The sequence below is a fragment of the Antechinus flavipes genome, chromosome 2, assembly GCF_016432865.1.
Source record: "Antechinus flavipes isolate AdamAnt ecotype Samford, QLD, Australia chromosome 2, AdamAnt_v2, whole genome shotgun sequence".
NCBI lineage: Eukaryota > Metazoa > Chordata > Mammalia > Dasyuromorphia > Dasyuridae > Antechinus > Antechinus flavipes.
In genome coordinates this window covers 636,612,094-636,639,643 of record NC_067399.1, presented here as the reverse complement: position 1 = coordinate 636,639,643, position 27,550 = coordinate 636,612,094, and the positions used below count along the sequence as shown (strand labels likewise).

General features: G+C 38.0%; 1 protein-coding gene across 1 annotated transcript in view; it reads right to left on the bottom strand.

Annotated features, from left to right (window-relative positions):
- The window catches only part of USP54 (ubiquitin specific peptidase 54), a 65,042-nt gene that overhangs the window by 21,476 nt on the left and 16,016 nt on the right, over positions 1–27,550 (bottom strand). Inside the window, 13 exon segments of the mRNA XM_051982143.1 lie at positions 490–513; positions 516–643; positions 5,568–5,799; positions 6,833–7,210; positions 7,382–7,513; positions 12,553–12,723; positions 14,808–14,976; positions 17,676–17,825; positions 19,896–20,042; positions 20,147–20,252; positions 20,660–20,742; positions 20,879–20,992; positions 21,856–21,990. Coding sequence (XP_051838103.1) covers positions 490–513; positions 516–643; positions 5,568–5,799; positions 6,833–7,210; positions 7,382–7,513; positions 12,553–12,723; positions 14,808–14,976; positions 17,676–17,825; positions 19,896–20,042; positions 20,147–20,252; positions 20,660–20,742; positions 20,879–20,992; positions 21,856–21,990 — 1,969 coding nt within the window.

Here is a 27,550-nt window from a genome sequence, read left to right as displayed (position 1 = left end):
GAACTACCAAGAAGGGGAAAAGGCACAGCATAAGGAGCACAGGGGGTCCCAAGGTTGTCCTGCACCTTCATGGTCTGACTGATAAGTTTGTATTAGTGCCAGCTATCCTCCTCCACCTGCTGACATTAATCCTGATATAAACTTCATGGAGAGAGGAGTCTGTTTCCATGAAATGTCATCCTTAAGATAGATCTCTCCTGGACAAAGCCACCATTGTCTCAGAGAACCTCTTTGCACTAAACTTTCTTCTCAATTGCCAGCTCAGGACTTGCATCCCAATGCATGGTAACATTCAAGCTGACTCAGCACACAACTCACCATGGTATGTGCTATGTCATGGCCCAACAGAGGGAAATAAACATCAAAGAGAAGGAAGATAAGATGCTTCCACATTTATCTCCAAATGAAGGGCTAATCCTTAATTATCACCTCATTCTCAAGTCTCCAAGAGGCTGGGATGAAGGAAGCAAGCAAGTGACCTCAACAAACCTGTGTTCTTATCCTTCCAGGTGAGGGCTGGTTCTTTGTCCAGCTACTTTTGGATGAAACTGATTCCACTTCCAGTATGCTGCTACTGCTGTGTGACTTTGGGATCTGGCGCCAGGCAGGGACCAATCCAGGCACTCTTTTCACATTTGTATCCCTTCAAAAGAAAACATAGGCTACAGTGACAGCATTAGAATCAAGCTCCTAAGATTTATTTCCCAAGAAGACAGAAGTCAACACCATGAAAATGACTACTGAAATGGTACCCAAAATGGGATGCTTCAGTCATCTCTCAGCTCTCCTTTTATCTATCTCCTTGTTACCCTTTATCATCCATACTTTGATACGCCCCTATTTTCTTCCTCACAAGTTCCAGTTCCAAATTTGCCCGATAGCCATGTGACCTTGGGTCAGTCAGACCTTGATTATAAGCCTTTAGTTTCTTCAGTTGTAAAATGGGGGGGAAAAGTGGGATGATCTCATACCACTGCTGCATACTCTAGGGATCGATGCAGAGAGCTTCCTGAAACTAGGCAAGGGAGTTTAAAAGTTGTCACAATCTATTTGCTGCCATTATGGAAGTAGACAATATGGCATAATGGCCAGATACAACTGGGATGATTCAACTTTGTCACTTACAATTTGAGTAACCCTGGGCAAGCCACTTGATCTCTCTACAATGTTGAAAGATAGATTTAGAGCTGGAAAGAACCTCAAAGGTCACCTAGTTCAAGTTCCTCATTTTACAAATAAGGAAAACTGAGGCACCTATCCAAAGCCATACAAGTAGGATTTAAGCCCAGATCTAAAGCTACCCACACGTAGCAAATTACAGAGGATTTAATGGAGAAAGTACAATCACAGCATAAATACTTTGAGGTATTTCCTGAAGCTTTATAAGCATGCTGTTGGCAAACTAATTTTGTGAGATGAAAGAGCAATCAGAATCCTCTGAAGGAGCTCCATTGAGGAGCTAGAAAGGGGTTCCAATTCCCCTGTGTGACAGAGAAAGTGGGATGGCTTGCCTGGGAACCCCAGTGATTAATCAGCATAACTCTTATGGCTACAAATCCAGCCCTCCCCCTGTGTCCTTCTATAGCAAAGGCAGGGGGACTGTGCATGTGACTATACGTAGGCACAGTCGTCTGCTTTGCACATTATTCAACAAATGTATTTGGAGCAACGAAAATGGCACTGGCCAAGGAGCTCCCATTTTACTATCAGCTGGCCTGCAATGCTGCGCCAATGACAGCTTTCAGGCCCAGCTGGTTTCTCTGTAAAATGAGGGGACAAGAAGAGTGATCGCAATGTTCTCCTCCAGCTCTGAAATGGTATGACTACAAATAGTATGACTCTCATCATTCCATGTGAAGGGAGCTGCATTTACACTACGCAGTATGAGGTCTTCAGTGTTTCCACACTTCTCCCACATCCTTTTCACTCAGCTGAGGACCTTCCTTTTTTTATAGTGGAAAAAAATAATGATATTCAATGTAAGCGTCTCTCTTTCTGTTTATCTTAAATTTGACATCATCTCCCATTCATTTTTTCTTTCCCTGGGTATTCGACAAAAAGGTGGCCTTTCTTGCTCAGGTCAAGCCCTCAAGTACACTTGAGTCCATACACTTCTGTCCAGCAGATTACATTCTCAGCCATCCCCTATATCAAATCTTCAACTTCTTCCTATCAACTGGTCTTTTTTTCAACTGCTGTCAGATATGCTCAAGCTATCATTCTCTCTCTCTCCTCCCCATCTATACTTGCCATTTCTACTTTCACTTACTCTTCAAACTTTTACAATTTAATTTGACTTCTGATCTTATCACTCAATTAAGATAATTTTCTTCCAAATTACCAATGATCTTTATCTTTAAAAACTCTTAACAACAAAGTTTTCTGATTTGTAAAAATTTAACTTTCCCCCCTCAATTTTTTTCTCCCTTCTCACTTCCCCCTCAACCCACTGAAGGAAAAAAAAAAAAGAAAAGCAAAACCTTTATAATAAATATGCAAAGTCCTTCAAAGCAGTTTGTCTTTACAATGTGTCACCATTATATGAATTTTTCCTGGGTTTACTTGTTTCATTCTGCATCAGATCATACAAAGTTTCTCTAAGACCATCTCTTCCATCACTTCTTATAACACCAATTCATACACTATAATTTTTTCAACAATCCCCCCCTCCCAAATGATGGACACTCCCTTAGTTTGCAGTTCTTTGAAACAAAAAGAGATATTACAAACATTTTTCCTTTTCTTCTTTCTTTGGTCTCTTTAGGATAACGTCCTAGTAGTGGTATTGCTGGGTTAAAGCAAATGCAGAGTTTAGCTACTTTTTGGACATGGTTCCAAATTTCTTTCCACAGTGGCTAGGCTAGTTTACAGCTCTACCAACAGTGCAATAATATTCCTGATTTCCCAGAGTCACTCCAACATATGTCATTTTCTTTATTTTTGCCTTTCTGATGAGGTGGTACCTCAGAATTGTCCTAATTTTCATTTCCCTAATTGTTATGATTTGGAGAATTAATAGTTTGAAATGCTTCCTCTGAAAAAAAAATTCTATTGATGTCCATTAGTATTTATTAATTGGGGAGTGGCTCTTCTTATAAACTTCAATCTTGAAAAGGAGACTTTTCCCAGACATACTTGCTACAAAGACTTTTTTCTCAAAAACCTACCTGCCTCTTAATTTTAAATGCACTAGTTCCTGTGATCTTGTAACTGCCAAATCTGATAGTCTTTTCCTTTGCAAGTCTTATTCTTCCTCTGAAAATCTTCTCCTCCTCTACCTACCCCAATGCATTTTATCATTAATCACCTCTCTCTCCTTTCTGATACTGTACTCTACAAGTGCTCCTCCGAGCTGACTATTCCTTCTCTGTCTTCACTATTCAAATCAAGCCCTCAAACTTTGGCATATCCTGCAATGTTCCATTCTAAGCTTTTTTCCTCTTTCCCCTCCACATTCTCTCTTTTGTTAATCTCATCAACTCCTTTGGTTTAAATTATCATCTCTAGGTTATTGACTCACTATCCATAGGCCCCTCTTTAAGTCTCTACCTGAACTTCAGTTGAAAATATGTCCTAATGACATTTTAAACTCAATATACCCCAAACTGAGCTCATTACTTTTCCACCAAATCCTTTGTCTGCCAAACTTACCCTTTTCTGTCAAAGGCACAACCATAGTCTACCAGGTTTATAACCTCTGCATTGTCCTCAGCTATTTAGTGTGTTTTATTCCACACATCTAATCAGCTGCCAAATTTATGGAATCCATCCTAATACTAGGATGTTATATTACATCCTAATAATAATACTTATATTCCCTTACGCAATCCACTTCACTGATCTTCTATTTGGCTCTAGAATAAAATATAAACTTCTCTTTCCTTTCTCATTCTCTTCCCTCTCCCACTATCCCTGTCCCCCAAGTAATCTTACCAAACTGAGTCCTCATGGATGATACTGCCATCTTCCAAGTCCATGCCTTTGTATGAACAATTACATATGTCTGAAATGCTCTCCTCCTTTATCTCTTTCTCCTAGAACCCCCAACCTTTCTTTGAGATGTAGCTCAAGCAATTTGGAACTATGCTCAAAAAGTTATCAAACTGTGCATACCCTTTGATCCAGCAGTGTTTTCTACTGGGCTTATACCCCAAAGAGATGCTAAAGAAGGGAAAGGGATCTGTATGTGCCAAAATGTTTGTGGCAGCCCTTTTGTAGTGGCTAGAAGCTGGAAAATAAATGGATGCCCATCAATTGGAGAATGGTTGAGTAAATTGTGGTATATGAATGTTATGGAATATTATTGTTCTGTAAGGAATGACCAGCAGGATGAATACAGAGAGGACTGGTGAGACTTACATGAACTGATGCTGAGTGAAATGAGCAGAACCAGGAGATCATTATATACCTCAACAATGATACTGTATGAGGATGTATTCTGATGGAAGTAGATTTCTTCGACAAAGAGATCTAACTCAGTTTCAATTGATCAAGGATGGACAGAAGCAGCTACACCCAAAGAAAGAACATTGGAAATGAATATAAACTGCTTGCATTTTTCTTTTTCTTCCCAGGGTATTTATACCTTCTGAATCCAATTCTCCCTGTGCAACAAGAAAACTGTTCGGTTCTACACACATATATTATATCTAGGATATACTGTAACCTATTTAATATGTATAGGACTGCTTGCCATCTGGGGGAAGGGGTGGAGGGAGGGAAGGGAAAAATCAGAACAGAAGTGAGTGCAAGGGATAATGCTGTAAAAATTTACCCTGGCGTGAATTTTGTCAATAAAAAGTTATTTAAAAAAAAAAAAAAAGACAGATGTAGCTCAAGTATCACTACTTTCTATACAAAGCCCTTCCTGATTCTTCAATTAGTGCCATCCTCCCAAATCACCTTATGTTACAAACACTACAGATATATGTCATATCTGTCCCCATTAGGCCCCCTGTCTTTGTCTATACTGTCATTTCCGCCACTGGATGACATGCCCCTTCCAAACAGCATGATTGCACTTATGGTACTAGTATTTCTAGCATCAAACATAGAGCCCAGATTCTAGCAGGAACTTATTATTGGGCTGTTCAATGTTTCCTTTCAAACAGGAGAGGGCCTTGAAGGTTTGCAAAGAACTTTACCAATATTATCTTATTCAATCCTATAATCTACTATTATCTTTCCCTTTTACAGATGAGAAAATTGCAACAGAGGCAGACCCAAAACTAAGTTAACTGTCTGGAGCAAGATCTGACTCTGTGCACCTCCCTGTCTCTGAGATTCCCAAATTCATGGGTTTCAGAGTCTCTCCTTCAATCATTTAATTAGTGTTTAATGGATGATTCCAAATTTGACTTTTATGTCCAAGTCCCTTAATTTTCAGACCACTTTGTGGCTGCATTAAACCCTTTGTCCAGCAGAGGGAGATGTCGCCATATAAATTAGCCAAGCTGACTAGCTCTGCCATGTGTGAAGCCAGTCTCATCACCCATTCAGGGCCATAAAGCCACAGCCAAGCTCTCTCAACACTGCCCTAAAATGGTCAATGATCCCTTGCACAGTACCTGTGGGAGCCAGAGCTCTCTGACAGAGTTGCATCCAGACTGACAGGGCTGCTACTGTTCCTCTCGCTGCTCTCATAGCCAGATTCCATCCTCTGGATTAATCGAGGATGTTGGTCCATAAGGTGAATACCAGGTCGGGGTGGACCCCAATTCTTGTGTTTTAAGCTTGGCCCATTGGTTTTGGGGTCATATGCAGTTGGTTTATTTAATTCATTTGATGTAAACTCTTTAGCTAGCCAAACCAAAGAACAGAAGTAGGGGGGAAAAGGGTGAGTTTAGTGTTATTTAGTGTTACATCCAAAGATACTCCTGAGCACCCCACTAACCAGAAGCAGAAAAAGAGACAACTGTTGACTTTTCTGTATCATCACCATTTCCCCAGGTTACTGTGGGCACAAGCCATGTCTAGGGGTCATAATGTATTTTGTTAGACTTTATTAACAAGTACACTGTCACCCTCCATTACCCAACAAAAAAGAAGTTATCCTTGAATCATCATTATTCACTCTCACAACCCAAATTCAATCAGTTGTCAATCCTACCTAATCTATGTTTGTAACATCTCTCACATGACTCCTCTTTCCAACAGTGTCACATCTGGATTACTACAACAGCCTGTTAACTGGTCTCCATACCTCCCCCCACTCCACAACATCCTCCTCTTATTTATCAAATTGATCTTGATGAGATCATATCATCTCCCTATCCAATAAACTACAGTGGCTCCTTATTATTGCCATGATCAAATATAAAATCCTCTTTCAAAGGCTTTTAAAGACCATCATAACCTAGTCCCTCTTACCTTAACCTCTTACCAGTGTTCTCACACTTTACTGCCCACCACATATTCTACAATCCAATGACACTCAACGCCTTTTTGTCTTTTGGTTGTGACACTTCATCTCCCAACTGACTGTCCCCTTTGTCTGAAATTTCTCCCTTCCTCATCTCCTGCATGAAGTCTTCCCCAATCTCCTTAAATGCTGGAGCTTTCTTTTGGATAATATCTTTAATTAACCTGTCTATATCTTGGTTGTACATGACTATTTCTATGTTGTCTCCTCCGTTAAAGTGTGAGCTTCCTGAAGTCAAGGATTATTTTCGCTTTTCTTTATATCCCCCCAGCGTACTGCATAGTGCTTGATGCATAGTAAACATTTAATAAATGTTTCTTCACTGGCTTGGTAATCCCTTTAGAAAACATACAGTTTCTACACATATGGTTACACTAGGTCAACTTTGTTCCTCTCCCACTATCCCTTTACCTGGGTCCTCAGAGAATGGACTGAGCTGCGTATAGCCACAATGCTTCCTTTTGTCCTTACTGAAAATGCTGTCAATATTCAGAGACTCACGCTTAGGTCTCCAAGTTGGACGGTACTTGCTGGATGAACTGGATTTAGATTCACTGCTGGTGCTCTCTCCATCCCAGTCTTGACAGTGCAAGGGCAGGCTCCGAGGGGGACGTTTTTCAACTTGGTCTCCTTTTCCCACACAGGGAGATCCTTGATTGGTTTGTGAAGTCAGAGATGGTCTGCTATGGATGATGTTGCTGACCGTTTCTTTAAAATCTTTTAGTCTACTGGTGCTGCTGGATGGCTTAGGGGCACTCCTGGGGGCTTGCTTCTCCTTTAGTGTTTCTCCTAAAATCCACAGATAAACCAGCACAGAGACCCTCGTGTTACACTAGTACAAATTAATATAAATATGCCCTTAATTCTATATCTACATGAGTGCTGTGAACAAGAAGAGACAGAATGCATCAGCTCAAAAAGTGACAGGGATGGGCAACAAGAAATAAGGCCATGACTGACCTTCACTGTGGTATCCAGAAGACTGTGGCTCATCGGCTCTCCTCCTAGTCCGACTAGAGTTCCTCTTACGTTCTGTCAATGAACCCTTTTTGGCTATGTGCTTCTGGTTACATTCACTGTCAGTAAGATGTCCTGAAAGAACAGGGAATGTGAGAGAGAGAGCAGAAACATGCAACTCCTCTCACAGTCTTCTTGAAAACAAGACCTGATTGAATCCCACCCCTGCCTATTCTGAGACCTTTAATGGCATCATTTAAAGCAGTATGCCTGCAGTGCCCAATTTCAGTATCCTAATTCATCATCATCTTACTTCTATATAAGATCAAATGAGACAATTTTTTAAAACTTTTTAAATTAAAGCTTTTTATTTCCAAAACACATGGATGGATAATTTTTCAACATTGGCCCCTGCAAAACTGTGTTCCAGATTTTCCCCTTCTTCCCTTTAGCCCCTGTCCCAGATGGCAAGTCATCCAATATATGTTATACATATTAAAATATATGTTAAATCCAATATATGTAAACATATATATAATTAACTTCCTGCACAAGAAAAATCCAATCAAAAAGGAAAAAATGAGTAAGAAATGTTGTTGTGATCCACAGTCAGTTCCTACAGTCCCCTTTCTGGGGACACATGGCTCTCTTCATCACAAGATCAAAATGAGACAATGTTGTAAAGAACTTAGCATAGTGCTTGGGCACACAGTTGGTGTCTAATAAATGCTTATTCCATTCCCTTTCCTTCTGTTTGATAACACATTAGGATTGAGAGTTCTCTAATTTTGCTGGTTTATCTTCATATTCTAAATCAGCCACAGTTTTGCTCATCACTTCTAAAGATTTGATGCAAACTAAACATTAGATACAATGTTGCTAAAAGTGCTACAACTTTTACCTGTGGACCTATTATTAGTATAGGATCTTTATGCTCTGGCATTAAACTTTTAGCATTCATGCAACATTTGAATTGTATGGGGATTCTCATCGTAGGAAAGAAAGACAAAAGGAAGACTTCATAAATCCACGTAGCCTGAAGTGAAAAGAGAAAACACATGCTGATTTAAAGTTGTTTTGAGGGAAACTGGGGAGAGTTCAGGCAACTTCCTGTCTTTTTCCCTGTCATTATGGCTCCACCTGATTGCCAACCATTTAAAGTACAATATATTCTCCTCAAAGACAAAGATAATGTTTGTGTAAAGTGTCCTGAAACTTGTCTGCTGCATGAAGAGATATATGACTTCCTTTGAAAGATAATGGTCAGTGTTCAAAGACAGAAGACAAGAGATTGCAAGATCAAATACATCCTGGTGGTTTGAGAGCATCCACTCTACAATGATCAGCTAGAAACCAAAGCTGAATCAACCAGATGTATTCAGAGGCAAACAATGAGCATTTAACTGGAAGTTAGGCTTAGAAGGAATGTACCACCTAACTGGGATGCTGTTCTCATCACAGAGAGTGTTCAGATTTCCTGAATGGGAGGCTCAATACAGAAATCTATATTCACAAATAGGAACTTGTGAAAAATTATACATGCACAATTGGTTATAAGAACTCAGATGAGGCAGTGACATTCCTTTAATCAAATGTTCAATGCTCTATCTTGCTGCTTACTCTGATATTCTTCTTACTTTATTCTGAGTACTAATCTGAGGGCAGGAGGATGGATCAAGTTGGAAAAAGTGGAGTGAGAAAACTTCTCCCTTATAAGGATTCAGTGAACTATATGAATCTCTCCTGTACTGAAAAGTGTCAACACTAACAATAGTGCTCTGATGAAATTAGCTGTGCTATCTATCTTAAGACCTCACGTAGCAATTTAATTTTATGCTGTCATAGCCTGTCACATTATAAAAGCTACTCAGCTCACAAAAGTTCCATATAAAAATGTAGGTTCAGTAAATATGTTTCTGGGAACAAGGACATTGCTTCTATACCTTACTTTTCCCTGCAATCACCAGTTTTTTTTTTTTTTTTGTGCCCTTATCAATATTGATTCCTCCTGAATAACTTGAGTACTAGATCAATCCTCACCCATACTATCAAGGCTAATATTTTAGTGACTACATCTGTACAGAGCACATTGGTTGGTATTGGAAGAAAAAGAAAGTTTAGATAAGGCAAAGTCCTAGCCCATGGGAAACCTATGATCTAGTAAAGGAATCAGATACCAAAACAGGTAACTCACCATATTATATGAAAAGTACATTGAATAACTACAAAACAAAATGGCATGTGAGATCTGAAGACACATATTGCCAATTAGGAGACTCAGAGAAGATTTTCTAGAGGAAGAAGCACTTGAGTTAGTCTTTAAGAAAGAGGTAGAAACTTAATAGGCAAAAAAGGGAAAAAATACAACAGACAAGAAGGGAACACCATTTTAGACAGAGGGAACAACATGTGCAGAAGTTAAGAGGAAGGAAAGCACAGTGTGTGTGTGTTTGGGAGAAAAGAGGAAAGATCCAGTTTGGTTAAAGTGTAGAAGGGAGTAACAGAAGACAGAACTAGAAAAGTAGAAAAGCTTAAGCCAAGCAGAGGAATTTAAACATTATTGGATTGTTAAAATAAGGAGCCACTGAAGATTTTTGAGCAGAAAAATAACATAGCCATATTTTTGTGTAAGAAAGATTATTCTGGCAGAAATTGGCATTAGAGAGAGAAGGGATTAGAGGCAGGGAGACATTAGGAGCAAGTTACTGAGGCAAGTGGTATTAAGGGACTAGATTAGGTATTAGCACCAGGAAGAGACCTGGTAATATTCTAATGGGATAAAAGAGAAAAAAGAGTGATACAAACTATGAGCATGAGGAATGAGTCAAACGATTCTGCCACAGATTTAAAAAAAGATAAAAAATGATGTTTTGCAACAATACTGTTTGAGGATGTATTCTGATGGAAGTGGACCTCTTCGATAAAGAGAGCTTTAATTGATCAAAGATGGACAGAAGCAGCTACACCCAGAGAAAGAACACTGGGAAATGAATATAAACTGCTTGCATTTTTGTTTTTCTTCCCGGGTTATTTATACCTTCTGAATTCAATTCTCCCTGTGCAACAAGAAAACTGTTCGGTTCTGCACACATATATTGTATCTAGGATATGCTGTAACCCATTCTACATGTAAAGGACTGCTTGCCATCTGGGGGAAGGGGTGGAGGGAGGGAGGGGAAAAATCGGAACAGAAGTGAATACAAAGGATAATGCTGTAAAAAATTACCCTGGCATGCGTTCTATCAATAAAAAGTTATTTTAAAAAATGATGTTTTGGATGTGTTTGAGGTGTTGATAAGACATCTAGGCAATAAGATCTTGCAGGGAGTTGAGATGTGGGTCTCAAGTTAAGAAAAGAGCTAATTCAGGATTGGAAATAAAAATTTTGGAGTCCTTACACACAGGAGTGGCAGGTGAAGTTATGGAAGTAAAAATTCCCAATAAGGTAGCAAAGAGAAAGAAGAAAGGGCCAATGAGAGGCAGGTCCATCCCCAAGAAGTGGTCAGAGGATGAGGAGCAAACTTCAAGAAGTTGGAGAAGCAGGAAAACCACAAGAGAACAGTGTCTCTGAAGCTAAGGAAGGAGAAATCTACCACTCAGTATCAACAGTATCAAAAGTTATGAGACAGGATAAGAAGAATGAGAACTGAAAGCAAACGTCACTGAATTTATTAAGTTGCTTTATAAAAAGTAGTGGCAGAAAAGGAAGCCTAATTTGCAAATCGTTGAAGTGAACATGTGACAGTTAGACAGCAAAGTGGAGGGGTCACTGGGCCTGGGATTCAGTTTCCTAAATTCAAATTTGGTCTCAGACACATAGTAACTGGGTGACTTGAGGCAGGTCACTTCATCTTGTTTGCCTCAGTTTCTCATCTGAAAAATTATCTGCTTTTTAACAATAAGATGATTCAGGCCTGTTCCAATGATTCTGTGATGATGAGAGCTATCTATACCCAGAGAGGACTGTGGGAACTGAGGATGAATTACAATATAGCATTTCACTCTTTTTGTTGTAGTTTGCTCAATATTTTCTTTCCAATTTTTTTGATCTGATTTTTGTTGTGCAGTAAGATATTGTATAAATATCTATCCTATTTTGGATTTAACATATATTTTTACCATGTTTAACATATATTGAATTACACACCATCTAGGGAAGAGGGTGGGGGAAAGGGAGGAGAAAATTGGAACACAAGGTTTTTCAAGGATCACTGTTTTGAAAATAAAAAACTTCAATAAAAAAAAGAAAAATAAGCTACAGAAAATTACAAACTACACCAGCATCTTTGCCAAGAAAACCCCCAAGGGTTTTCAGACTGAAATGACTGAATTTTGAGGAGAAAGTAAATAATGAGGAAGAAGAATCATCAAGTGTAGGCAACTATTTCAAGAAGCTGAAATAGGCAGAAAGGACAGAGCCGGTGGTGAGAGATAAATTACATGAGGACAAGGACATGACTGTCCTGGAAAAGGCAGAGAAATGAAATTAAGGGACTGGGTAGAGGGATTAGCCTTACCAAGAAGGAGGATTATTTCTCTGTGATGCTAAGATAAATGGAGAGAGTTACTGCTGGATGGCCGCTCTAAGTAGAATGAGGGGTTTTCTTGTATGTTCCAAGAGTAGAGGATAGGGTGTATTCACAAAAATGAATAATCTAATTAGAAGTCATCTAATTCCTCTCTGTGATTTAAGAAGAATAGAAAACAAATGGACAGGTCTCCTCTCTGTCCCTAGACTTGGTTCTCTTCCCTCACAGTCCTTTCTCTCAGGGCATCTTCATATAGAAATATCAAGTTCGATGTACAAACAGAACTATGGGCATGCACACACAGGTCAGGGCCCCAAAAGGGCAGAGCCAAGAGTCTGAAGGACAGGAACAACCTTCATGTCCAATGGCTTTCAATGATCGCTGCCTAAACAGTTCTGTGTAAAGGAACTCTTTCTCCCATGGTTACTTCAGGACCCTTTCACACCCACACTCAGTCTCCTGAGCTCCTCATTCCTCTTTCTGAGGTCAAGCTGTCATTTAGGTTTCTTCAGGAGGAACTTCACTCGGTGATTTCAAGGCTCCCACCCAGACTGGGCACCTAGGATGCTAATGACTGTTATGCTGAACCAGATGAAGCTCTTCCTTTATCTCCTCCCCCCTCCCCCAACCCCCCAAGCTTCCTACCTGTGTCCCGACTGCTCTGAGACAGAGAGTCATTCTCCACATTATAGATAACTGTCCCCTGGGAATCAGATGAGAAGTGACTGACCACAGACTCATGGTGGGAATGTTTGCAGGGATAGCTGTCTGTTGATGAATCTGTCCGGGTATCACTGGAGATGGAAGGCTCTCTCCCTGAAAAAAAGGATGGGATCACATAGGCAGAACACAAAGAAGAATGAGACAGAAATGTCACTGGAGGTCCTGATAGCTAAAGTCAAAGCCTCCCAAGACAAAGGACTATAAGGTTACATGCAGACCCTAACTAACAGAGGATTCCTTTAAGCAAAAAGCCTGTGAAATCCCAGCTTTAATTTGTGAAAACTCCCAAGGCATTTGGAAAATGTATGGATTCAGAAGTAAAAAAAGGAAATTCCCCTTGAAAAGAAGGGCAACTTTGAAAAACTAAACATAATTGTTTTCCTGCTTCCAAAATCTTCCTGCATAATTTTTTTTTAAATTTTATTTTCTAAAGTGAAATTATATTGATTGAAATTCTAGGAATTACGAGATTTATGTAGGTTAACAAGTATTCTTATAATTTGTCTCAGGAAGCATACCTGAAAATTAGGTGAATTTATACAGGAATATGAATTAATTCAATCAGAGTAATTTGTCCCTAACACCTAAGAAGACTGCATTAGAAAAATAAATGAAGTTTTGAGTAGGAAGTCTAGAGGTTGTAGAGTAGAAAGATAGGGGACTTTTTGAACCATGGATGACTAATAATAGTAATCATAATTAACATTTATATAGCACTTATTCTGTGCCAGGCACTGGGCTAATTACTTTACAATTACCTTTTGAAAATTATCATTTGATCTTTACAATAATCTTGGGAGGTATGTTATTTTTATTATATCTATTTTGGTGAGAAAAAAATGTTCAGGGTCACACGGCTATTAAATTTCTGAGAGTGGATTTGAACTCAGGTCTTCCTGAAACCAGGTCTGGTGCTTTATCCACTACATCATCTAGAGACCTAGCAGCTAGTTTTGTTTTTGTTTTTTATTTGTTTTGTTTTTTTGGATTTTTTTTATTTACAAAAACATATATGCATGGGTAATTTTTCAACATCAACACTTGCAAAACCTTGTGTTTCAGATTTTCCCCTCCTTCTCCCCACCCCCTCCCCTAGATGACAGGTAATCCCCATACATGTTAAATATGTTAAAATATATGTTAAATGCAATATATGTACACATTTATACAGTTATCTTGTAGCAATTAGTTTTTAAAGCTACAGATTAAGGGGAACTTGAAGACACTGTTGATCATCTCCAGTTTATAATATACTCATCTTGTCTGTATGTGGTTAGCATGTTTCCTCCCATTAGTCTGTGAGGTTCTTGAGAACAGACTCTTTGGCTTTACTTTGTACTCCCAGTTCCTAGCACTACAGGAGCTTAATGATTCTCAAGAGATTCTCAGAGAAGAGGGTGTTATTATTAGAGAAGATAGGAATGTAGAAAGAGAGTTGAAAAGACACCAGTGAACCTATTTCAAATTTTGCCCAAGGCTAGCTCAGGGTTAGGATGGAGGAGAACAATCTTTTCCTCCTCTATGGACCAGAGGTCAGACGTACTTTTTCAAATGTACCTGAATTGTATGAATTTCTGTAATACCAGTCATTTATTAAGTAGGATCTGTCTATACTATATCTGGACCTTGTAAACAAAAATCCTTCACTACTAGCAAAAATACCACATTTTATCTGTTCAAACAAATTATTTCCTCCTTACTAATCACACTGGTCTTTTTCAGACACAGCTCCTTGGATGGGACTAATGATGTTTCTACAACAATATTGCTATGCTAGGTACTAATGCCTCCATATTTTAGATTTAACCAGTGGGATTTTATTCCTTGCAATCTTTTTCAATTTCAATTTTCAATTCAATTTTGATTTCAAGCTTCTTAATTAATTTAAATTTATTTGAAAATTCCTTTCTGCTTTGGGATCTAGCATATCAGTTTAGATCTGTGTCAAACGAGAAGCTAGTTTAACACAAGACCCTCCAGGAAGGTCTTGGTCATTTGGGTAGGATTATCATGTGATACCAAACTTGAAACTGGTTGAGAGGCTACCATACAGCAAACTTCACAGAGCATCCTTTCAATTCATGCTAGTCCACATGCTAAAAAGTTTAGATGGTCATTTGAATATTCAATGGACATGTCCAAAAATTATAAGAAAGAACAAGATTGAGATTGCTTACCTGAATCTTCACTATCATAGCATGTCCTCCTGTATGACTGGGGCTCCACCTGAGGGGGTAAATCCTGGGTAGATACTGGGGTACCTCGTGGATCAGCATAGAGCAACAGCAAAGGCTGATAATGTCCCTTGATACATTTGGTTACCACATCTTTCCACTTGGGCCCAATCTGAAGCAGAAACAGTTAGAAGAGTAAGAATTTACTCATCTCTGTAGTTCAAAGGTACTTATAGAATTAGAGCATATTCAACCTACAGAGATTTGAGAAATTATCTTTTCTAACCTCATTTTATAGACAAAGAAACCTGAGGGCCAGAGAGGAGAAGTGGCTTGCTCAAGCCATCCCTCAAAACTGGCCTTCAGAAACCAAGACTAGGTCTCATAGGATCACAAGCTGAGAGCTGGAATGGACCTCAGAGCCCATCTACTGCAACAGATAACAAAACTGGAGTCCAGAGAAGTCCTGTCCAAAGTCACAGAGAGTGACAGAGACAGCTCCTGCTACTATCTTCCCAGGTTTCCTGTATTTTGTATGGGATCCAGCTGAGTATACATAAACACGAGCACTTCATTCCTTTCCATCTCTTTTTAAATTCAGAGCCCTCTGGATTTGACCTGCAAGATTTTAGGCAAATATGCATTTACTAGCTCTTGCTACATAAACACATTTCATTTCTGGCCAAGAGCTAGTTACAATTATATTTTAAAACTAATTCAAAATTAATCTCAGAAAAGATGATTGCACCATTCAATCAAAACAATGTACTAAGAGTCAGCTATGCTCCTAGTTCTAAAGACTGATTAGAAATAATAGAGACAGTAACCCAACAACTTTCCCAAGTCAACCCTGTTCTGAGAACCAAATCAATTGTGTTTCTAGAAAGGATGAGATATCTGTAAAGTGTTTAGAATAGTGCCTGGCATAGAGAAAGGTACTATATATGTTTATTCCCTCCCCCATCTTATTTCCCTTTGGTAGCAAAATGTTCCTCATTTAGTTTTGGCATAGAGCTCTCCAAAATATACCAGGGAAAAGTAAAGAAAATTAAGATAATATTCATATTTCTTAGCACCCTAATAATCAAGTCACTCACCATTTATTATTTATATACTCATTATAACTGTAAATTTAACACACTGCTTCTAATTATGATTATAATTAGCACTCCTCCTAGGCAATATCTCATCACAATGTGTTCAGTTCATACCATACTAGATATTTAGTTTGCTATGGCTATGGAATCTCTGGTCTTCAAGGTATAGTTTCCAAAATGTTTCTCTGTCTTCTATACAGCATTTGAAAGAGTCTCCATCATCTAATAACAAGATGGCTTTGTGCTGCCCACTGTTAAGGGGATTTGATGCTTCCCAGAACCAGTCAAGGCTTCACTCAATAATGGGTCCTGTATTTATAACACTGTTCTCTACTCAACTTATAGATAAAACCCCCAAGGCCTTTTATCTAAAAATACATTTCTGTGACCCAAACCCAAATGGGAATATTATATGGCTTCAATAAGGTTTTTTCCCCATTGCTCTACAATGGTTTTCAAATGTTGATGGTAAACTAACTTGTAAGTCCTGGGATTCAAACAGCTGATTTTCAATCTAACCCAATTCAATAAATGCTTACTATGTGCCAGACACTATGCTAAGCATTAAAGTTACAATTAATAAAAAGACAGTCCCTGCCCTTAATGAGTTTATAATCTAATTGGGGGAGGCAGGAAAACAAGTATAGGCATGGGAAAGGGGACACTGGGAGCATCTTGTTTCATGAAGCTGAAACCAGATAGAATAGCAGATGCAGAGTGGAATGAGTTGAGCTGAAAGTCCAATTTCAATCCTCTATAAAGGCAGGCAATGAATAAGTTTGGCACTTCACCTTTTAGACCTATAATCAGAGAGGAGGCTGAGGGAAGTGCTGTCAATCAAAGCTCAAATTAGCCGCATGGTGATGAGATTAAATTGGGCAGCGAGGTGGATAAAGTATCAATCCTGAAGTCAGAAAGACTCATCTTCCTCGAGTTCAAATCTGACCTCAGACACTTAGTAACTGGGTGACCCTAAGCCTTGTTTGCCTCCGTTCTTCATCTATTCAGCTGCAGAAATATTTAGTATCTTTGAAAAACAAAACCCAAATGGGGTCATGAAGAATCAGACACGACTGAACAACAACTGAAGGTGATGAGTTTAATTTGGGGATAATCTTGTTCATGGAGTTAAAACCAGACAGGGCAGCAGAAGTATTTATTAGAAATTTCAGCAATGGGCATGGCAGATAGGGAGGAAGAAAGAAGCGGGGAAAGATACTAAAGTATAAAACACAATGTCTTTGATTTCAACAAGCTTGTAATCTAGCTGGGGAGACCAGGAAAAAAATAGACATGAAGAGCAACAATCCAAGTATGCCCTGTAAATGTATGATTCTAAACCTTGTTGAAACAGCAAGATACTCTGAAGAAGAGACAAGCTGGAACATGCTGATAGGAAAATCTAACCATCATATCTCTGATAACAGCTTAGACTCTGATAAACAGCTCCTGAACCTAAATCATAGGAAAAACAGGAAAAACCCACATACCACTGGCCCTGCTGGATGCCCCTCAAGTCAGAGGATTTTAGAAGGTAGGATTTGAAAACTATTTGTGTGATTCTTGGCAAAACTAATGTCTTTGTGCCTCAGTTTCCCCATCTATAAAGATGGATGGATATAAAAGATGGATTAACAACACTTATCTCACAAAGTTGTTGTGAGACTTAAATGAAATAATGTATGTATAAACTGCTTTTCAAACCATAAAGTACTAAACATATGTCAGGTTTTATTATGATAATATTCCACACAAAGCACTTAAACTTTCCTACCTCTTTTACATGAGCATCATCAAAATACATCCATTTGCGGATCTTTGTTTGGAAAAAGAAAGTAGAATAATGTTTGCCATAATAACAGATCATTCCCACTAAATACAGTTCAGATTGCTTAGCTCGGTCATCAGTCACTCTGAAAAACAGCTGCAGAAAAACAAAAAACAAAAAAAAAAAAAAAAAGAGGAAGAGTCATGATATACACAGCACTCTCAGAGTATTCCTCATCAGTCTTAACGTTTTTATAAATATTTCTTAATATTTATCAATCTACTAACTTTTCTCTCCCTTGACCAATAAGAGCATTATTTTGATAACTACAATGGGAATAGGGGCAGCTAGGTGGCACAGTGGATAGAGCACCAGTCCTGAAGTCAGGAGGACCTGAGTTCAAATCAAATTGTCTGAGACAATTAAGTGTCTCAGACACTTAATACTTCCTAGCTGTGTAACCCTGGGCAAGTCACTTAACCCCAATTACCTCAGGGGGAAAAAAAGAAAGGAAAAAAATACAATGGGAATATGGGAAATGGAAAGGTTTCTCCATTAGGAATGAACCTGAAAAAGTAAAAAGTAGAGAAAGGGGAAAAGATGATTGGAAAATAAGATGGGTAAAGAAAGGAAATAGAAGAGTTATGGCCAACAGGAGATTGAGAAGAATCCTCCAAAAAAAGAGGTTTTTCTTCTAGAGATCATTTATTTGCAAGAGAGAGTATATAAGAAAGCAGGAAATAAGCAAACAATTTAGCAAAACAACCTATTTCTTTTCAAGTCAATACTTCCCCAATCTCTAAGTTGCTATTAGCTACCCAATTATGAGCTTTCAAATGAGAGTACGGCAATGTAAAATAGTTCCCAAGTAACTCCTATCTGTTAGTCCAGTCAACATTTACTAAGTACCTCAGTGGCCAATACCATGCTAGGTACTCTTGGGGATATAAAACTATAAAAGATTCAGTCCTTATGATTTAGTTGGGAAGATAAGACAAAAACAGAAAGCTTATTAAATTAAAGTCAAATGTAGGACAAATAATAATTACTTTAGAAAATTTGAAGAGGTAAATGACTTGACCTGTAGGAGAGGACCTAGAACACATTTCAGACATTATCAAAATGACCTACTAAAGTAAAAAGGAACCTCCAAGATTCCTTCAGTCACACAAAATTTGGAAGCAGCAGTGGCCCCCTACAACACTAACCCCACTTTCAATCTTCTCCCCATAGCTTTTGTCTAAGGAAGCAACCTTTGTGGAAATTCAGCTGGGACCTGCTTCCCCAAGTGCTGCAGTTCATGTCTCCTCAGGAGTCTCAGTACTGAAGACATGGAAAAGAAAATTCTCATCCACAAAGGCCTTGACACTGTTAAATGGTATAACATTAGAATGAAGTTTTATCAATGTAAATAGCCCTAAAGAAACTGCATCAGTATCTATTTTGCTGTTGTACCCTATATATCACTGAGCCTCACCATCTGACTCACAGATGAAATCCCCTAGAGGTAGTCTCCTCAAGAGCAGAATTCTATTTGTGTCTCCAGTGCTGTGCACATAGTAAGTTCTTAATAAATGTTTTTTAACTATCCATTCAATCCTTATTCTTTCTTGTAACTGGCAGAGAACATAAGTTGTATCCATAGCTTAGTTGTATTCAACTTGGTTAGTACAGTCCTATGCTAGTAAAATCCTGTTTCCATAGTCTTTTCCTCATATGCTTCCCTGAATATTACCACTGAGAGACTGCTGACCACTTCCACTTGTTCTCATCCTCCTCAATGGGCACAAACTCAACACACATTCTGCTCCTCCCTGTCTTTCAAAATTACTATTCCAATAAATTTCACTGGTCCTCTCTGGTACTTTCTCCAGATTAACTCCCATAACTGGAATAGCACAGTACTGGGTAATTTTTTTAAAATCCATCAAGCAACAAGTATTTATTAGCCAGGCTGCATCCTCCTATCTTTCCTATCTTTTAAGGTCTACTTCTTCAGCAAAGATTTTTTCACCAATTATTCAAATTAGATACTGGACTTTTCCTCATTTAACATATAGGTAATTCTCCTGAATGTATTAACTGTTATGCATGTTGTGTTGTAAAAGTTTGTGGGCAAAGATATTCTTTCTTCTGTGTTCAATCTCAACTAGTGTAGAACAATACCAGGCTTTCATATTTCCCACAGGATCTCAGATCAATATATTCAAAGGAAATGAGACTCACATCACCCAGTTTGAGGCAAGTACCCAGGCTGTGGATGACATCCTCTGCCAAGTCGGAATGGTCTGAGTCCCACACAAGCCCAATGGTGATAATCTGTGGGGCATTCATTAGTACACGGCGAATCCGGATCTTCTCTCCACAGTTACTCTGAAACATGGACATCGTCACCATGGTTGGATCCCCATATCTTTTAATGATTTGTGTCCTGCTGCCTTGCCTACCCCTTCTCCCCCCTTTTCTCCCTCACTCACGGGACAGTTCCGAAGGTCACCCATGGTACTGGCTTTTTGCAGCAATTCACCAAACATGCCTGGAGACGGCTTCTCTCGCCTTTCCAACATACAAATTGCCTGGTTGCTTAAGTGTGATAAATTAAAAGGAGAGGAAGGCGTAAGTTTCCAAAGTTAAAACGAAATAGTTTTTCACAAATGCCTTAACTCACATATTCTGCTTTCTTCTCATGTTTCATGGACTAGACAAAGGAGATAAAAATCCTTCTTACATCTATGAACTCCCTAAGATCTGAAGATTCAAAGAATTTCTATTCTATCACTTCATCCAACAGAAATGGGTCCTAAGAAAGAAGAGAGGGGGAGGGAAAAGAAAAGGACTAAAAGGTATTTTAAATATTTTTTGAATAATCCCCATATTTCATAATCCCTATAAGTATTCAGAAATTGCCTAAGCAAAAAGGGCTCAAATTATCTAGATCACCACAAATTAAAGCCCAAAAGTCTCAATGAGATGAAACCTCTAGGACTCACCAAAGGGAAGTGGTAGAGATGTAATGTACCATCTGGATAAAGGGCAATGGGTCAGAGGTGGCACCACAGCTAGTACATACACACTAAGGCAGAAAAAAAAACAAATAAGCCACAGTTATCAGAGGCCCTTAGCATGTCAGTCCTCATATATGACACCTCATATTCTGGGGCAAAGACGATTGGAAAGACTGGGACATTTAAAAAAAAAAAAGAACCTACCTGTTCAAACAAAGTCATTGCAAACTTCTGGTGAGAGATGCAGTGAGCAGCAGTGCAAATGTCCTCTTTGGTTTCATCTGCAATGTGGAAGTGAATCCTCATCAGAAGGTTCTCCTACCACAGAGGGAATAAAAATGGAAAATTGGCAAAGTAGTCAAGCAGCTCATACAAAAAAGAATGGCAAAAATGGAACCTTGGAGAGTGGCAGGAATATCTCTTATTCCTATTGATCTTCTCAACCTTTCTTTCTTTCTTTTCTTTTTTTTTTTGCAATTGGGATTAAGTGACTTGCCCAGGATCACACAGCTAGGAAATGTTAAGTGTCTGAGACTAGATTTAAACTCGGGTCCCCCTGACTTCAGGGCTGGTGCTCTATCCACTGCACCACCTAGCTGCCCCTCAAACTTTCTTTTGACCACTGAGAAAAGACATCACTTATAGAATCCTAAGATCTTGGAGCTAGAAGGCACCTTAGAGATCGTTAGGTATTTCATTATATGATGAAAAGATATTCTGTCACTATTCAAAACTAATGGATCTAACTTCTTTTTATGTGCTTAAAAATGTAATTAAGGTCAAGAAATAATTCTGAAAGTAATCTTATTGCCTACTAATATAGACAATGTGATTGTCTGAAATAGATCATTCTTAAGTCAGAGGTCCACTTTCATGCAAAACATTCATGTCTCTGGACAATGTTTCTAACTAACACTCATTACTTACCCTAATGGGAACCCTGATTTCTATGAGGATTATAGTTATAGCTTTAGACTATGGCAAGAATAGACGGTACAAAGCATGAAGTAGTTAATATGCCCGAGTCAACAAGCACTATAACAACTAGAAGAAAATTGCTCTGAACCATTGAAGAGACTCCTAGTTCTAACAGTTAAGGTGAAGACATGGTTATTCCCAAAGAGTAGGGGCTCAGTTATCATACTAAAGGCTTCATAAGAAAGAAAACGGGAAGGACTCACAAAACATTCAGCAGCATCATCCATAATACCCAGCTGGAAGCGTTGCTCATCCTGAAAAGTTTTTGCCAAAGCACTGCGAAGTGTATCAGAAGGAAGGACTTTCTCACTGCTACATTGAAACTGGTTGAAGATTCCCTGTGAAGAAGAAGTAGAAGGTACAAAAAACACAAAATTCTTTGTTAAATCTTTACACAAGTGCTCTGTTACTTCAAAGTAAACTTCAGTGATATATTTAATATTACAATAAAAAGTAAAAATCAACCATAGAAAGATTAGGGGACTAACTGAGCACAAAAAGGAATCTCATTATTCTACATGCAGCTGATGCCATCCAAGATAACTTTAGGAAACTGAGGTTCATTGATAAGTGATTTATATGAGGGTCACACACCTGGTAAGTGTCTAAGGGGAGGTTTTAACCCAGGTGTCCCTGTCCCCAAATCCAGCATTCTATCTCTCTGTGCTTGTACCTATGCAAAGACAAAAGTGACAAAATTATCTGCCTTCAAAAAACTTATATTTCACAAGTCTTTCCCTATGAACAGACAATTTTCAGACAAATAAATTAAAGCCATTTCTAGTCTTATGAAATAATGCTCTAAATCACAATTGATTAGAGAAATGCAAATTAAGACAATTCTGAGGTATGCTACTTTACACCTCGCAGATTGGCTAAAATGACGGAAAAAGATAATGATGAATGTTGGAGGGGATATGGGAAAACTGGGACACTAATACATTATTGGTGGCGTTGTGAAATGATCCAGTTATTCTGGAGAGCACCAGCCCTGAAATTAGAAGGACCTGAGTTCAAATTTGACTTCAGACACTGTGTGTGACCCTGGGCAAATCACTTAACCCCGATTGCCTCAGGAAAAAAAAAAAAAAAAGGAAAAAGGATCCACATGTGCAAAAATGTTGTAGCAGCCCTTTTTGTATTGTAAGGAACTGGAAAATGAGTACCCATCAGTTGGGGAATGGCTAAATAAGATATGATATATGTATATAATTGAATATTATTGTTCTATAAGAAATGATGAGCAGGATGATTTCAAAAAAACCTGGAAAGACACATGATACTAAGTGAAGTGAGTAGAACCAGAACATTGTATATAGCAACAAGAAGATTATGTGATGATCAACTATAATGAACTTGGCTCTTTTCAACAATGACAAGACATTTTCAATAGACTTGGGATGGAAAGGGCTATCTCTCATAATATAATATTTTCATCTTTGTTGTTATATTGGCTTGTTTTTTTTCTTTCTCATTTTCCCCCTTTTGATTTGATTTTTGTGGTGCAGCATGACAAAAACAGAATATGTTTAGTAGAAATGCGCATGTTTAACCTATATTGGATTGCTTGCTGCCTTGGGGGTGGGGGAGGAGAGAGGAGAGAAAGAAAAATATATAAAACAAGATTCTGTGAAGAGGTATATTGAAAACTATCTTTGCAAGTGTTTGGAAAAATAATTTTATTCTCCATTTGGGGAAAAAAAAGCTTCTATTACATAGAATAGGGGAGAGTGTATAAACAAATGCATAAACAATTTAAAAAGCAATTGCAAGAAGTAAAGAATACTTGGATACTACTAGTAACAACTGGAAAGGACCTCCTATGATATACCTAGAACTCAAATAGCAAACAGATTTTGAATCAACAAAGAAAATCTTATCAAATAATACTATCTTAGAAATGAAAGGGAAGGAACCAAGAGATAGTGAGCTACCTATTATTTTCGAGTAGATGCAACACCAGTTGGGAAATACTGTAGAGAAAATTCATACTTTAAAATAGAGAGTGAAGTAAATGAGATTTAAGTTCCCCTCTAAATTTCTATTATCCTATGATTTTACCAAGGTCACATTTAATGAATGTCCATTTGATATACCTAAAACACAGGGCTCCTCATTTTGAGTGTCCTTTTTACTATAACTCATTCAGATTCCTTAACAACTGCAAAGTCTTGCTTCACATACATACAACACTTTGTAACCAGTCCTTATTTCCTCATAAATGGTTCATAATATGGAAAAGCAGTACATAGTAGCAAGGATGGCAATTCTATGTTATTTAATAGGCTTCAGGGCGTAGAAGAAAAATCCTGCAACAGTCATTCCAGTCATATCTTCCCACAGTTAACACATGTATTTTCCCCATAGCTTTTCCAAACACTGTTCAACATTATTAGACAGTATCCTGTTTTGCCAGGGAGTCTCCACTGGACCATCTTAAAACCTAATCACCATTTAAATAAAGAATAAGATCTTGCAAAACTTAGCTGCTTCTTTCTCTTGGAACAGAACACTTGGGTAACATGATGTCCTTAGTCCATATCAAGGTAGGCCCAAAGTAACTTTCCTTCAAAGCGCAATTTATGAATTGCCTATAGAATCTTTTGATACAGTCTTTTGATACTTTTGGAACTATGATGAAAGGGGAAGAAAGATAGTAAGAAATACAAGTGGCTTCAACATCAAAAAGATTTAAACAGCTTGCTTTGGGGAACTCATCATATTAAGGCTAACATTCAGTTCCATGCCAAAGAGAGGTCATTTATACTTGGTTGTTAATGAAGAAGATAATCCTAAATAATAATAAAGAATGCTCCTTTAAGTGGACAATAGACGAAGTTTATACCATGTTAAAAATAACAGAAAGACTTGGATACGACAAATATCCATAACAATAAATTGTTATTTATATAGGAAATAGCACTTGAATCAACTTTCAGAGGAAACTGTAATAGGTAAAAATGAGGAGGGATTCTCTCTCTCTCTCTCTCTCTCTCTCTCTCTGTGTGTGTGTGTGTGTGTGTGTAAAATAACAATAATAAAAAATGATTAAAAAATAATAAAAAAACAAAAATGAAAAAATAAAAGATATTTGGATACAAACAAATATCTGTAACAATAAATCCAATTATCTGAAAACCTCTATATCTTTTCTTATCATCACCACTATAACCATAACCAAATATATCATTTGAAGAAACAGGTAATCTGTAAACATCATTTCATCCTATAGGGTTAACATGTAAGAGTGCAGAGAGTTGTGGTGGGCCATTAGAGAAAGCATTAGAGAAATGCTAGCTGAGCAAAGATCATAATTCAAAAAAATACTTCTGCCTGGTGGGAATGCTCCAAAAGCTTTGTCCTCATTGAGGACAAAAGATGGGAAGGTTTTGTAAACTAACTCTCCAGAGAAGAAAGGGAAAGTTTGGGCCCTACCTGAACTAGCAGTTCTGTAAATGTACCCTGACAGATATGAACCTATGTTCAGAGATGTAATCATCTTCAACCCTGCACTACTTTCTTGAGGCCTCTAATTATAGGCAGCACTCTCCCTACATACTGAAACTCTGAATTGTCTGTCTGTCTTCTTTGTTTTTTCAGTTTAATTATTGTTATTGGTCTTCCATTGTCAGGAATTGAGCTAGTATGTTTGAGATGAAGCTGCCTGAGCCTGCCCATAATGCAATTGGTGGAGCCACAGATCTGAGAGAAGCTGTCACACAAAGCCCTTCTGTTAAGGCAACACACTGACCCCCTGTGTGCCATGCTCCAATTGAGCACTGGTTCTGGAACTGGCCTCCACCCACTCCCTTTTTCACCCTCCTCCCACCTTTCCCAGAGGGAGAGCTTGTTCATACCAAAGAAAGCCAAGAACATTTAGTTCAGCAGTAAGAACAGGTGGCAGCTCCAATAAGGAACAAAAACTGGGATTCTTCCAATTGCTGAACTCCAAAGTGGAGAACAAGAAAGGGCATAAGCAGGAGGCACGTCTCCTGAAAAGTTCTCAGGAGATAGGAGCCAAGCAGGCAAAAGGAAATCCACCTTTAAGGATCATCTTCACTGCCCTAAATAGAGGAAAGTTGAGCAAGTTTCCTTTTCATTCCTGGCACAGTATAGATCATTACAAACTACTTTTTGGTCCGTGTGCAATTTTCTTGGACTGAGAGCAAAAGCAACAAGATTTTAATGGCTAGAAGCAGGTGCTTCCTTAGCAGTCTTTATTCAACTGGGTAGCAAACAATTCTGCCTACATATGGGTTTAATTACTTGAATTATCAAAAACAATATAAATAAGATACATTGTAAAGAGTATCAGCACAAAGTATCTGTAAATGTGGCTGCTATGAAAATTTACTTAAATTATAGAGAGGTGGGGATAACGAGAACAAACATTAATCCTTTACTATTGTACTAGGAACTGTGATAAGCACTTTACAATTTCACCTCTTTTGATTCTCACAACTCTGGGAGGTTGGTGCTATTCTTATCTCCATATTTCAGATGAGGAAACATGTGGTTAATGTTTCATGGATTTGAACTGACGGCTTCCAGACTCCAGGACCAGTGCTTTACTGACTGCATCATCTAGCATTATTTATCCCTGCCTGAATTTAGGGAAGATGAAAAAGATGATTAATTTCTTCCTTATGCTTTTCCTATCTTGCAACTGAAAACTTTTTTTAAAAATTGTGTAGCTAGATTTTAGCAAAATACATGGCAAAGGTCTCTCACAATATTCTTAAGGACAAGACTAAGAGATATTAATTGAATGCTGGTATGGCTACATGAGTTCAGAACTGGTTGACTGATGGGACTCAAAAAGTGTTGAATAATAGATCAAAGACAACCTAGTTGAAGAGATCTATAGTAGAATGTCCCTAAGTTTCTTCCTTGACCCTCTTCTAGTCAACATTTTTAATACACAAATGCATATAGACTGAAAAATATTTTGTAAGGAGCTATACTGTAGCATATCAAATGAAAGATGAATGCTTAATTAATTTACAGGTGTTTATGAATGTGGTTGGGATAATTATTATACTGTGTGAATGAATCAAGGTTCAAAATGATTTTGATAGTGATAAGTTGGTAAGTTCAAATGAAATTAATAGGGAAACATATAAGTCCTGAACTTGGGTCCCCAAAGATCATTATAGAAGTACAGAAGAACTATAATAGAAAGTACTTAGAAATCAGTACTTGTGAGGAAAAAAAGACAAAAATTATGGCAGAATGAAAGCTCTATACAGTCAGCAGTGTTCTATCTCAGCCAAAAAACTCATGCTATCTTAAGCTGTTACTATAAGTTCAATGTTCAAAACAAAAAATAAAAGTCTCTCTCTTCTCTCCTTTCTCTCTCTGTCTTTCTCTCTGTGTCTCTGTCTCTGACAAATTATATATGAAAACCATTTCTGGGCAATATAGCTGAAGTACAACCACAGGATAGTGACTAGGATAGTTACATGAACTCAAAAGAAGATTATACAAGATCAATAGAAGGAACTTGGGATGTTTAGTACAAAAAGAGAAAGATTTTGGCTAGATTGGGGGGAGATAGGATGGATTATAGTAGTCTTCAATTATCTGAAGTGTTTTCTTATGAAGGAAGGATATGACTGCTTCTGTTTGATTCTGGAGAATAAAGCTGGGACCAACAGGCAGAATAATTTCAGCTTTACATACATAATAAAGAAAAACTTTCTAAACAATTATACTGTTCAAAAATGGAATTAGTTTCAGATTAGATAGACTTATCTTTATAATGAGGACATTTGATTTGAAGTTAGATATAGTAAATAGAATTCATCCTTTGTTTCAAGGGAAAGAAATCTAGGTTTAGATTTGAAGGGCCTGGCTTTGATCCTGCCTCTGTCACTTACAACCTGGTCTCTATTTAAT